Raw genomic sequence first — 13,592 nt, forward strand, 5'->3', positions numbered from 1 at the left:
TGTGGAGGAATAATGTGTGCCCGCGTAAACGTAGACACTCTCTATGTGATTGTCCTTTAGTACACAACCAGAGCGTAGGTGCATGTGACCTCAATAATCTAAAAGTGTTGGTGAGTGCCTGTGAAGGCCGCTCACCTAGTTTTTTAGATGTTTGCAACCAAATTTTTTGTTATTTTTGGTCCTTTTTTCTAACCAAGCCACGGAATATGGCATGTGATAGCTCAAAACAAGCATCTTGGTTAGAGGGACGTGCCGTGCCTTACAGCCCTCGATTTGGTTACATAAAACCCTCAAAATCCTAAAATCAGTCTTTTTCTAGTCGAAAAGAAGGCTAGAAAGTCCAAAGGGTGAGTGTGAAGAGGTGGAGGACTTGAAGAACTTGTCCTATATGCACTCCCTTTACTTGAGGTTCTAGTTTTTATATATACAGTAGTGTCTATACTATATCATAAGATTGAGGCCCCAGGCCTGGGCCTGGGCTTGGGCTTCGGGGTAGATCTCGATCCCTTCCTTTTAAAATGAGTTTTTTTTTGAATTTTCTTTTTGGTCTTAGATATTTTGAGCGTTTTTTTAATAACTTTATAAAAAATCTTTTTGTTGATAATGATGCGCGTGGACGCCGAGCTCACGTGCGCACACAACTGTCCCTAGCAGCTCTGTCTAACCTGCTTACAGCTAACATTGCTAATTAACATTGCACAAACACTGTCTAACACAACAAACTGTACACTATCTATACTAACTGCTGCACACTGTCTACACTTTCTAACACAATAAATTGCTCACTCACAGACTACTCAATCTACGCACTGTTTCATGCACATTACAGATTTACACTAACTAACAGATCTGCTAATACTTGCACATTACAGAACTTAGCAGATCTAACAAAACATGTACAGTGCAACACTTAACAGAGCTAACAAATCCTGTTAAACTTGCACATTACAGCCACTTAACAGATCTAACACAACTCATTAAAAACCAGAAATGACAGAAGTGAATTGCTTCATGAGGTAGCACTGAGTGGTCCTCAAGCTTAGTGCAATCCTCGACAATGACGCCAAAAATGTACGTCTTGTCGCACATGTCGGAGGCTGGGAACTTGTCAAAACACCGTGTGGGAGCCACGACTAGTTGCAAGCACACAACTAGACAATCCAAGCAAGTTCAAAAGGGCAATGGTGTGTCATTCACCTCTCATTGCTTCCGTCGTGAAAGATCCTGTGCCGCGAAGAAGAAGGAGCCGCCACCGCCATTGCGCTCAACCGCCTTGCCGTCGTCGATGCCGTCGCAATGCTCGATCACACACACACACACTCTCTCTCTCTCTCTCAAGCGCGCGCGCGCACACACACACACACACGTGAGCACATGAAGGAGGAGAAGATAGAGGTAGAGCAAGAGCACTTCTTAGCTTGCACCTCAAAGAATGAGGATTTTGGGTCAAAATAAACCTTTTATAAGAGTCTGACCCATTCACACATGGGTGCTCATAGTGACCGATCGTTGTAAAACTACTGTAAAAATAAGATAAGTGGTGCGCTTTCATCGACGATCACCTACACACATATGGGACCAACAAGCCCAATCCATGACTCAAATAAATAATAAGACGTCCGTCGAAGGTGATAAAGTTTTCGTAAGGGTTAACAAATTATGACAACCAATTTACCTCCATAGCTAGGATAACCAGTCTATACATATCCATATTTCCATATTATAACAAAAAGGGGAGAGATCCCCCGTCCCCCACACGTGGCGAAAGCAGCTTGAATTGGCCTGTGTGTCCTACGCCTCCCGATTGCACATCGCACAAGAGAGCGCGTGCACGAGAGAGAGAGAGAGAAAGAGAGAGAAGAAGAAGAAGAGAGTTTTAACGTCGTAAGAAACTATCCCAAAGATCTAGTTGACCAGGAGTTGAACTCAAGACAATATACTAGAGTCGAGAGTGACGAGGGTCGTTTATTGCGCTTTTTGACTTTTTCGTAGAGTCCCCTATGTGCCCAGGCCAAAAAGCAGCCGATGCTCCACAAATTGCTTACCTATGTAGCCCAAGATTAGTAGTAGCCAACCTAACGTTGAGTTGCGATGGACCGCGAGTGGGGCAGCAAGCCTGGTAGCGGAGGGGCTGCCTCTGCACAGAATGAAGCTATTGATCGTCGTGAGCGGTTGCGGCGCCTTGCGCTGGAGACCATCGACCTTGCCAAAGATCCCTATTTCATGCGCAACCATCTCGGCAGGTATATCTCTTCGAAGAAGATTGAAAATCACGGTTTTTTAGGGTTTTTGTAAGAACCAATATGCGTTGCGCACTGTGATGCTCTTCCACTAAGAACAACGCAACTGCTTCAAAACATCATTTTTAGTTTGAAAGGAATGGAAAAAACTTATATTTCATATTTGTGAAATCGTTTCCCTACCGTACCTTAAGAGCATAAGGGGTCGAGGATAATATGCAAGAAGAACTCAAAACATTAGGACTGTGTTTTCTGCAGTACAGGAATGTGACTTGGCTTTGGCTTTTTAGATTGCCAAGTAGATATGGGTTGAGATGCATCACTTCCCTTCGCTTCCTTGGTGTTGGGTTTTCATTGTTTCGCCACATCATGATGACAATGATTATGTTCGTCTCAAGCCAATAACTTGTGAGGGAGATGTCTTTGTCCTAGACATCACGTCATGTGCTTATATTTCCTGTTGATGAAATCTAAAAAGTGAAACGAATGTAGTAGGGATTGGGAAAGCTGGTAGCTTTATTTTCGGTACAAGGTGTTATGGTGCTGATGGTTATTTTGTCTCGTGGATTGATTACATGAGTTTGTGACATGATTCATCTAGGTATGTATTACCTCCCATGCTGGTTTTATGTGAATCTTTTCTCTAGCTTGTGACCCATTGTATCATGTACAGAGTCGTAACAAATGCATGTGTGTGCTTGGTCGTATTTTATTAGCTCCGGAGATACCATTGGGCATTGATACATTAGTGGGATGTCGTGCTAATTAGTCAATACCTTGTCCGAGATGCATCAACTACTCTCATAAAATATATTTGGACATCTACCTCAATATAGACATTTGAAGCCTACTGCCCTCGACATTATGCATGCATCACACTCACAATATCTTTTAAGTTTGAAGAAGAATGTGGTGGCAGATGCGTTGTCTCGCTGTTTAAATAAATGTCTACCTCAATGTAGACATTTGAAGCCTGCTGCCCTTGACATTGTACATGCATCACACGCACAATATCTTTTAAGTTTGAAAGAAGAATGTGGTGGCAGATGTGTTGTCGTGCTAGCCACATATCCTCTGCTACATCAATGCATCATTGGGACTTCGAGACGATGCAGGAGCAATATGCTATGAACCTGGATTTTGTTGAGATCTTCTTAGTGCGGAGACAATTTCTGGGAACCCTCTCAAGGCAGCATTTTTGATACTCGTCTTTCTTTAGTACCAATAAAACCGGAGAACAATAAGGTGAAGTACTAGGCTGGATGAGACACTTTTCAAGAAGGTCTTTCACTTGGTTCACAATTTCTTCATTTTGGGCTCGGCTCACAATAAGGTGGCCGGTTGATCCAGGGATGAAATCAATGGTGTGGTCCTTAGGACGAGATGGAGGTAACTCGCTTGGTAGGCCTTCTGAGAAACAGTCAGCGTGTGTGTGCAGAAATTCTTGTCGTTCTGTGTCCAATTCAGAAATGTCCGTTCGTTGTTCGTCATTCAATTCTTTCAAATAGATCGAGTAAACAAAAAGATTGGATTTCATTAATTTTGAAATAGCCGAAGCCAATACTATAGACACGGACTCGCCCTTCAATTTTACATCAATTACAATTTTCCTGTCTCTCCCATTGGTCAAGGTCGCTTTCTTGGCCCGATAGTTGACCACGGCGTTGTTCTTATGGTACCAAGGGATTCCTAGGAGGATATCACACCCTTCCAAAGGCATGATGTAAAAGTCCTCGTGCCCTAAATACCCCTGACAATGCAAACGAAGTTTGCCAATGACAGGTGTAATGGCTACATTTGTGCGGGTGCCGCTAGAACTGCCTTCGTCGGTGGTCTCATCCTGTCGGGCGTAATCTTGAGTTGAGCCGCCAATTCAGGTGAAATGAAGTTGGCCTTGGCTCCTCCATCAAAGAAGATGAGGGCTTCCGAATTTTAACTTTGCCCTATGCGTGGCAAAGTTCCGTACTTTCATCCATTTGGCTTGGGTTGGTTTCTATGCATTCCGATATCAGTCTTGCTTTCATCTTGCCTTTTCTGCCATGGTCTTCCACTGCTCTAGAACTCTCAGCTTGTCTTCAATCTGTCCTCGTTGTGCCTTTTTGGGGCACTTTGCGGAGATGTGCCCTTGATCCTCGCAACCAAAACACTTCCCTCGTCACAAGACGGGCACCATGTGCCAATAGAACAAAACAGACTGAATAGAATTTTAACACTTCAATAATAACTGAATTGAAAGAGAGACATGCGACATAGAGTGGCAAAATTCCAACCCAGAGAGTATTGGCCTCAAACCTTGGCGTCCCTTTCGGTGTTTCTTTATATTGTATCAACTCAGTACAAGCCGATACTCCAGACTTTGCACCTTCTCGAGGAAGCAAGAATGAGCCCTAGCCTCATATTTAAAGGCCCTAGGCCCCAAAAGCAGTAGTACTTGAAAAGCCTGCAAACTCAAAAGCTTCTGGTCCAAAAGCAATGACAAAAAGTTACTAGCGTAAATCACGGAATTTCGTACAACTACCACGTCAGCAGTCAGCGCAAAACGTGGAAATCCGTACGTCATCATGTCAGCGCAATTTTCAAAAATCCGTACAATTTGCCACGTCAGTAGGCCAACGTGAATTGCGGGTTCATCTTCTGCTGCTTCTGCCTCTTCACTTAGGGTTTAGGCCTCTCGGCCATGATTTGCAAGTTGGCTCCATTCTTTAGGGTTTGACACGTCAGCAGTTTGTGACATCCCCCCTTCCTGAAAGAAAGTAATCGTCCGCGATTACAACATATCTGCAAAACAACTCAAGTCAGCTCAACAATTTTCGAGGGACATTCCGAGGGACAATCGGTTCGCTCTCTTTGTTAGGGAGTTAGCTTCTCCTTTCGTCCATATCGGATCTCTTGATATTCTGGCGTAGTAAAATTAGCCATCACACCCAGACCGCACAGATCTTCCACAGGTGTCTTGATGCACTAAAATTACATACCCAGGCAATCTCATCCAATTAGGACATCACAATGCAACACAAATGCTCACATATGCTCACATATGCATGTTACAAGACATAGAAACATAAACCGCCGATGAACACTCCCCCCGCAAATAACCATCCAGGTCCGGGCCATGAGCTGTTCAACGACTCCCTCATCACTCCTCCCGCAAATAACCTAAAAAGGTCGGGGCCATGAGATATAGAGGCCTTTTACAACCAATCCCCCCCAGACTGTACCTGAAACTAGCCCGTAGGACGGTAGTCATAGGCTTTCATCCGAAACTTTACTTTAGACTTTAGGACATAAAGGAACTTGACGAATAAGTCTGTGACTCGAATTCAACACTTCAAGACAAACCACGGCTTGACAGCAAGAGCGCTATCAAGCAGACAACGACACCGAGTTGGCCCCAAAGACTGGTGTCCCTTTCGATATTTCTTTATTTTTATTATACTTGAGAAAAACCTGTAAACTTCTACAAGCTGTCCGACTTTTATCGGGCTGAAATTCCTCTACTCAAACCCGATTTTGGCAACATAACCACAGTAGAAGTTTCCACGAACAAAATCCCAAGCAAACATTGACTTTCCATGCACTTTAGAGCTCTTTGCAAAACCTGGCGAGAAATTGCAGCTCGCTGAATTCTCTGTTTTGTGCTCCGATCCGCGTGCCGATCACTTTTCTGGGTAGCCCTCGAGCTCTCGCACCTGTAGGGTCACTTGCCCCTTGAATTAGACGAGATTCCTAGTAGGAAATCTCTCTAAATTGTCATGTACAAGCACCAATGCTTTCCTGAGGCTCCCCTGACAAATAAACGATCCGAACGCTTCCTTCTAACCCTCACCACATTGTCCAAACCTGTCCATGGCTGTAATTGCAGGTTTTTGACCCAATTTCGCCAGCATAACGGCGCAAATATCCCTGTAGGTCAAAAGTATACGTCAAGGACACTTTCCCTCGCGGTATGGAAGCTTTCCAGTGAGTTGCATGTAATTTCAGCATGCTGTAATTTTCTGTTTTGCCACTGTTAGGTGCCTACTGACCTGTACACGCATCCCAAGGCCTTTTCGAGGCTCCCCTGGCAATTCCCTGCAGTTTAGGTGCGAAACCCTAAGCCTACAGAAAAACACAGCAGGCTGTAATTGTTAGGTGCAACGGAATGAATGTTTGCGCTTTGCTCAAGATGAGTGCTCCGAACTGTGCTCAAGGGTTCCTTTTGTTCTTATGGAAGGTAGAGCCTTCCGTTCTCAATGAGAGAATGCTATGATCACAAACAAAGTGAATGGACACTGTGCGTGCAAGTGTATGAGACTGAGAGATACAGAGAGAAGAGAGAAACGACACCAGAGACGTAAAACCCTCCTCCGAAGGCCCCACTCTCGTCGACGACGAGAGTGGTCTACTTATGATTGCACAATCTGGTACAAATGGAATGCATGGGACTAATGCAAGTCTAGGCTATGTTGGCGATGATGACGATGATGTTGAGACCGACACTAGGGCTGAAATTTGCAATCTTTCTACTGCTGTCCAAAAACGCTATGGGCTGAAATCTGCGGCTAGTCGTAAAACGCTGATTTTGGGGCTGTTTCCTGTGGTTCTTTGTCGCTGAAAATCTGCAGGTTTAGGGCTGAAAACTGAGGTCTCTTTAGGCTGAAAATTGATGGTCTTTCCGGGCTGAATATGCTATCTTCTTAGGGCTGAAACCGCAGGCTCTTCATGGCTGAAAACGCTGCTCATACCTGCTGAAAATCGCCATGCTTGAACTGTCAAAAACGCTAGAGATGTGGGGATCAAAAACGCTAGGTGATGGGCTATGCCGACGGTGAAGATCTGATGCAAAAACGCTATGCTTGAGACTTGCTGGCGATGGTGTGTTGATGCAAAAACGCTAGGCTGAGAGGTATGGCGATGACTGCTTGTTGGAAAACGCCAGTGATGGGGATGTTTGCTTGGAGGGAAACCACCAAGGCTTGGTCTTGCTGAGAAGTTGCCTGTTGAGCAAGGTGCTCCTGCTGCCTCTTCTACCAAATAGTTCTACCTCTAGTTTGCTTATATACAAACTTAGCAAAATTGCCCTACTTACTTTCCAACAAAAGTCACTTAAAAATAATAAGTGAAAAATGTCAAAAATAGGGATAATAGGTTGAATGCACTGGAAAATTTCCCTGAAGGATTCTGATGGGAATGCTTATGATCATGTTGTGTGCAACCAGAGGATATGCATCTACACTAAGTGAGTGGGCATGCACGGTCTACGAATAGACTCACAAAAGTGCCAGATCACTTCTAATCTAGACTGACTGTATTGGTTGAACCCTGATCATTCTGTAGCTTGTCCACGGACACATAGGGTTGGATGTGTCGCGTGACATCCCCTCCTTTTCAAAGTGAGGTACTGGTACCGAATTGTATGGCGTCGAGGGAGATTGCCAATAGCATTCGGAATCTTGGAAGGGACTCTTTGCCGGCGGCCCACTCTGATGTGTGGGTCGTGCGGTACTTGAACTTCATAAAGGTCTGCAACGCTTGCTTCTTTGGGCTGCGCCAAAAGCGACACAAAGTCTTTTGTGGCTCCTTCGATGCTTCAACTTCGTCGAGTGTCATGCTTCTTTCTTCTTCAAGAATCTCCATGGCTGAAAATTCCTGAAACCATTTCCAACACAAAACCACGAACATACCTATTCCATGTAAAGTGACTGGAAAAAACTTGTCTTCCTCAAAGACTGTGCGTGCAATGTAGATGAACAACTATACGGAGTGCCAAACCGTTCACCACACACACGCAAACAATGAGATCGAATCTTTCTCTTCTGATTTAAAGCAATCAACTGTGGCAATTCACAACGGAAATGCCCATGCTTGGTGCTCATACTTTCATGTGCTCTTTCTACGAATGTGTCATGCCAAGGAAGAGATAGGGAATGCGACTTCCTTGAATGCATACTTTTCAGCTTTTCATGAAAAACCCGCATACATTCGTGCTCATTCATGAGTGAAACGTGCTCAACATACAATATGTCATGCCTAGGAAAAGGGATCATATAAAGACGCTGACTAAAATACAAGAAACGATCACGAATGAAACACTCGAACAATGCGTGTGTATCAATCATGCGAACACATAATACTTTCTGTGAGGGTTCTTTGGACCTAGGCTCGAGAGCCAAGATCAATCCTTCGAGATCTATTGAATCTTCTTGTGGGGGATCTGTGGACCTCGACTTGAAAGCCAAGATCGATTCTTCGTGATTGATCGAATCTGCAACGAGGTTAGCTTTGCTAGAAAAAGCATCCACTAGCACATCATCCTTGTGAACAATCACATCATCTTCATGCAAATCATCATGCTTGTGAGAAATCACATCTTGATCATGCAAATCATCATGCTCATCATTAACATTCAAATCATCATGCTTATCGTTGTCAATCAAATCATCATCATCATGCAAATCATGTGTATCATGCTTGGGAGAAGAAGAGACTGAGAGAGTCTCCTTCTCCTGAATCCGTTCAATCTTGTCCTGCATATTAGCAATGAGAGATGGAGAATGAACAATGTCCTCTCCATGGATGACAATGGGAGAATCACTTTTGGCATGGAGAGTGAGAATGTTAGCCTCCCAATCAATGAGAGGGTTAACATCACGAAACCATCGAATGCCCAAAATCATATCACATCCTGAGATAGGAGAGACAACAAATCTTCTAGTGAAGGCAACTTGTTGAATTGCAAACAACACACCAAGACACTCCTGCGTGATGAGAGCGTCCATACTAGGAGCAAAGCCAGAGACCTCGAGAGGAGATTTCTGACTAACTTCTAGGCGGGCTCTCTCAACAAGAGAGGGACTGATCACATCATGCATACTACCTGGGTCAAACAATATGACAAAACGCTACCCCGACACCTGACCATAACATTTAATGAGAGAATCATCAATGGGAGGGTCAAGAGAAACTTGGGGCACACTCGTGTTATCATTAATTGCATTGACAAAGAAAGTGGGTTCTGTGGATTCTTTAGATTCATTCGATTCAAGCTTAGGACATGTTCTTTTTATGTGACCCTTAATGTGACAATGAAAACAACGACCTTCCTTAGAATAAGTGCTTGTGGGTGACTACCATAGGTCTATACCTTGCACTTTCCTTAAAGGGTGAATCTGGGCTTATCCTGGATTCATCTGAGTATATATAAGTGCTTTGCTCTTGCGACGTGATGTGTCCTCCTACAGTTCCTTGTGTTACCTTTTCATCTGGAGTAAGCTTAGGTTTAGCAATTGTGTTAGCCTTACCCTTAGATTCATTGAAAGAATTCTTTTCTGAGAGACTGTTGGAAGATTGGTTAGAAGAGTTACCATTCTTACCGTTCTTACGATTCTTACCGTTCTGAGGGTTTTGAGAAGTTTGTGAGGTACTTGTGGAAGTCTTGTTCTCCTTAGGCTTTTCCTTGTTGTGCTTCATCTCCTGCGCGAGAGCAATCGCTACCGCCTTGTTGAGATCGATTGGATCGAGCACCTCGACATCATACTTGATATACTCGTCCAATCCATAAAGGATGCCTCTTTGCATTCTTCATCCGACCTGCGTAATTGGGTACCTAGCTGCAAAACACGATTAGAAAAAGACATAACCGGCATACCATTTTGCTTGAGAGCGCGCCAATCATCCTTCAATCGTGCGAGGTACTGAGGTGGCATAAACCGCGCCTTGAGCTTGTCTTGGAAATCAGCCCACTTGAAGGAAAGGGACGTGAATTCGTCGGCTTCCTCTAGGTGCGCGGCTAACTGTGCCTCGTGCCATGCGTAGTACCAATTAATGGCATCACCGGCAAGGTACATGGCTGCCGTCAAAACTTTGCTATTTCCCGTCTTCTTAGTTGTCGCAAAATAAGCATTAAATTGATGCAACCAAGAATGAATAACCGTAGCATCCATCTTACCATCATACTTACTGAAAGTCAACTTCTCTGTGACTGGATGGTCGAAATCCGCATTGTGGCTTGCGCCACTTGAGGAACTTCCACGATCTTTGGCTGGTTCGGACTTCGAGGCAAGCACTTGTCGAACCAATTCTTGAGTGCGTAGTTCTCTTTGAGCCTCACGCTCGATCTCCAAGGCTACTCTTTGAGCTTCACGCTCGGCCTTTCTTTCTGCTTTTCTTTCGTTTCGTTCATCGCGCTCGCATTCTAAAGCAATGCGATTTGCTTCTTGTTGTGCCAACGCAATTCGATTCGCTTCTTGTTGTTGGGCCATCATGTTCATGCGAGTCTCTTCTTGTTTGGCCATCATGTCCATCATCTGCTTGATCATTGCCTCCATAGGGTTTGGTACACTTTGTGGCGTAGATGGCGAAGGGGGAGGGTCGGAAAAATCTCTTGGTAAGAAAAATTCTTTGTCGCCTCTCGCATGCTTATCACCTGTATGCGAAGTATCCATTCCGCTTCGGGTGACGACCATTGTCACAAAGTGATGACGTGGCGGACAACAGAAATCCTAATTTCTGCCAGAAATCCTAATTTCCGGAAATCGTGGAGGCTTAAAAAAAAAAATAAAAAAAAAATTGGGAAAATGATGAGCGACGCGAATTTTGCTTTTTTTTATAAAAAAAAGAGAAAAAGACTCTCTAAGAGAGAGAGAACTGATGCTTTTTATTTTAAAAGCTTTTGGGGCTCTGCTTTTGGGCATCCCTTGTAACCATTAAATTAGTGGTGAGGGCCTCACTTCTCAGAGCATCTGGACGCAGAGTCTGAGAGTGAAACCCTAACCGCTCTCTTGTACTTTGATGATTGATTAATATAAAAAGAAATACCGAAAGGGGCGCCAGTCTTTGGGGCCAATATCTCTAGGCACGGAACTCCGCCGGGCCAGTGCAAATCTATTGTGATCTGTGAATTGTTTTGAAGTGGTTATTTGGTGCTGTCGCGATTGATTCTTGACTTCGAGTGTCCAAGTCTGTTAAAGTGGTATCAGAGCACGGCCGATTTCTCTTCTACGGGAAATCCGATCCTCGATTTTTTTTTCCGCGGCACCTATGGCTTCAGGCAATGATCAGTCGACTCCCTCTGCATCTGGAGATGCGGGCTGGGATCACAACGAAGATTCTGGCAGAGAGTATGGCCGGCCTCGGCCTACTCAAGCGGAGCAAAGAGAGATGACGCGTCCTCAATTGATTGGCGATGCAACGAAGATGATGCTCAGTTTTGCCAAGGACCCGAAGATGGCAAAATATATGAACCAGACCTCTTTGGAAGAGGTACAGATGGAGTGGAGAACCACAACACCACTCCCGAAACCTGCTCTCAAGAAACCTTTTGCCTCCAAGAAAATATACGAAGAAGAAACTGGAGAACGTGATTGATGCACGGATTGCTCAGCTTTTTGACGCGCAAAAGAAAGCCAAAAAGCACGGCAAAAAGCAAAAGAAAAGCACTGACTTTCCAGGTTATTTGGGTCGTTGGTCGACTTTTGACAAGGCAAAGAAACAGAAGAAGCGTGTTCGATTTGAAGGAGTACCCAGTTCTTCTTCTGAAAGTTCTTCTAGCTCCTTGGATTTGAGTGAAGAAGACAGAAAAGGTAAAAAGCGAAGCACGAAACAAAGCTTCGGAAAGGGCAAGAAAAAGGCAAAGAAGGCTACATCTCGCCCAGAGACTGACAGTCCTACTGAGGACTCGTCTACAGACAGCTCAGATTTCGATGACAGAAAGTTTTATGCGAACAAGAAGAATTTTTACAAAGCCAACAAGTATGACTTTCTCGAAGATAAAAGCAAGAAAGTCCGAGAGTTTAAGGAAGGTGGCCACTCGATTAAGTTTGATACTTTTCAGGATACTCAGATGCTTCGAAGGCTTTGTCTTTTATACAGCAGTTTGACATCGCTTTCGCGGGAGGACGCTATTCAGAGCACTCCAAGATTCTGAGAGCTACCTCTTACCTTAAGGAGAATGCTCGTACTTGGTGGTCCACGCTTCTTTTAACAAGAGTGCGCCAGTTAAATGGCTGAAATTTAAGAAGCTTTTTATTTCTTCTTGGTTGACGCAAGAATATGAACAAGATGTACGATACAATCAATGCTTATTGTGAAAGATTCAGGAGCTCTTTTCTACCCGCCTCTTCATTCAAGAAGATCTCGTTCAGAGAACAGATTGAGTGGTTTACCTTGGGTCTACCTACAGAGATCCGAGATCACTGCTTGGAACAGAAGTCAGGTTCTATTCAGGAGTCGACGAGTCATGCGAAGCGGGGCTTTGCCATTCACTGTGGCAGTCTAACCTACCCCACAGATGAGGCCATGACACGACGAGCCGAATAGACTTTTGGGAATGAAAGTAGAAAGAAAAAGAGCAACCCAGAGAAAAATGATGCATGACCCAAGCTTACTCCTGAGGAGAGAGCTCGCTTCATTAGAGAGGGGAAGTGCTTTGGATGCGGGGAACAGGGACATATCTCCGCGAAGTGCCCTAATAAGGCACAGAAAAAACAGAATGATAAAGACGACGACAGGTCCGAGAGTTCGAGAGCAGCTGAGGAATGTGGCAGAAAAGGCAGATAGAAAAGCAGAACTGGTACCACATGGCGTGGGACCTGCACCGAATCTAATGAATGAAAGTACAAACTTTGCCGCTTTTGGGACAAAGTGAAGGATCAGGAAGCTCTTTTGAAGGAGCCGAGGCCAACTTCTTTTCACTTGGAATTGGCGGCTCGATTTAGAATTACGCCCGATAGACTGACGCCACAAGCAGAGGTAGTTCGACTGGCACCCGGATGGGATGTTGCCATTACACCGAGCATTGGCAAACTTTGTTTGCAATGACAGGGGTGTTTATGGCAGGCGAGTGACGTTCTACTCAGGATCCCTTGGTACCACAAGAACTACGCCATGATTGACTACCGGGCCGAGAAAGCGACTTTGATAAATGAAGGGCTTAGAGATTGTACTTGATGAACTTCAGTTTCTTACTCATTCTTTTGGAAGAGAACGGAACGATGGATAAAGGTTGAATATGTTCTGACCTGATCAAAAGAACGCCAAGATTTTTCTCCACACTCATGCCGATTGCTTTTCAGAGGGCCTGAAGATCAAACCATTGATCTGATACCTGGAAGCACGCCACCGAATCGGCCACCTTACCATGTGAGCCGAGTACAGAATGAAAAGATTATGAACCCAGTGAAAGACCTCTTGGGAAAAGGTCTTGTCCAACCTAGTACTTCACCGTATTGCTCTCCAGTGTTGTTGGTGTTGAAGAAAGACGGATCTTGGAGAATGTGCATCGATTATAGCACTCTCAACGAAATCACCATCAAGAACAGAGTTCCGATTCCTAGGATCGATGATATACTCGACAAGTTACAGGGATCCTCGTGC

At 44.4% G+C, this 13,592-nt stretch overlaps 1 protein-coding gene across 1 annotated transcript in view; it reads left to right on the top strand.

Moving 5' to 3' along the window:
- The first annotated feature begins 2,004 nt into the window (after positions 1–2,004).
- Positions 2,005–13,592, top strand: part of LOC147438046 (uncharacterized) — a 39,940-nt gene continuing 28,352 nt past the window's right edge. Inside the window, exon 1 of the mRNA XM_086486054.1 lies at positions 2,005–2,243. Within this exon, the coding sequence (XP_086342180.1) occupies positions 2,092–2,243 (152 nt within the window). The 5' untranslated portion in view covers positions 2,005–2,091. The remainder of the gene's footprint in view (positions 2,244–13,592) is intronic.

The sequence above is a fragment of the Adiantum capillus-veneris genome, chromosome 17, assembly GCF_014529385.1.
Source record: "Adiantum capillus-veneris isolate H3 chromosome 17, ASM1452938v2, whole genome shotgun sequence".
Lineage (NCBI taxonomy): Eukaryota > Viridiplantae > Streptophyta > Polypodiopsida > Polypodiales > Pteridaceae > Adiantum > Adiantum capillus-veneris.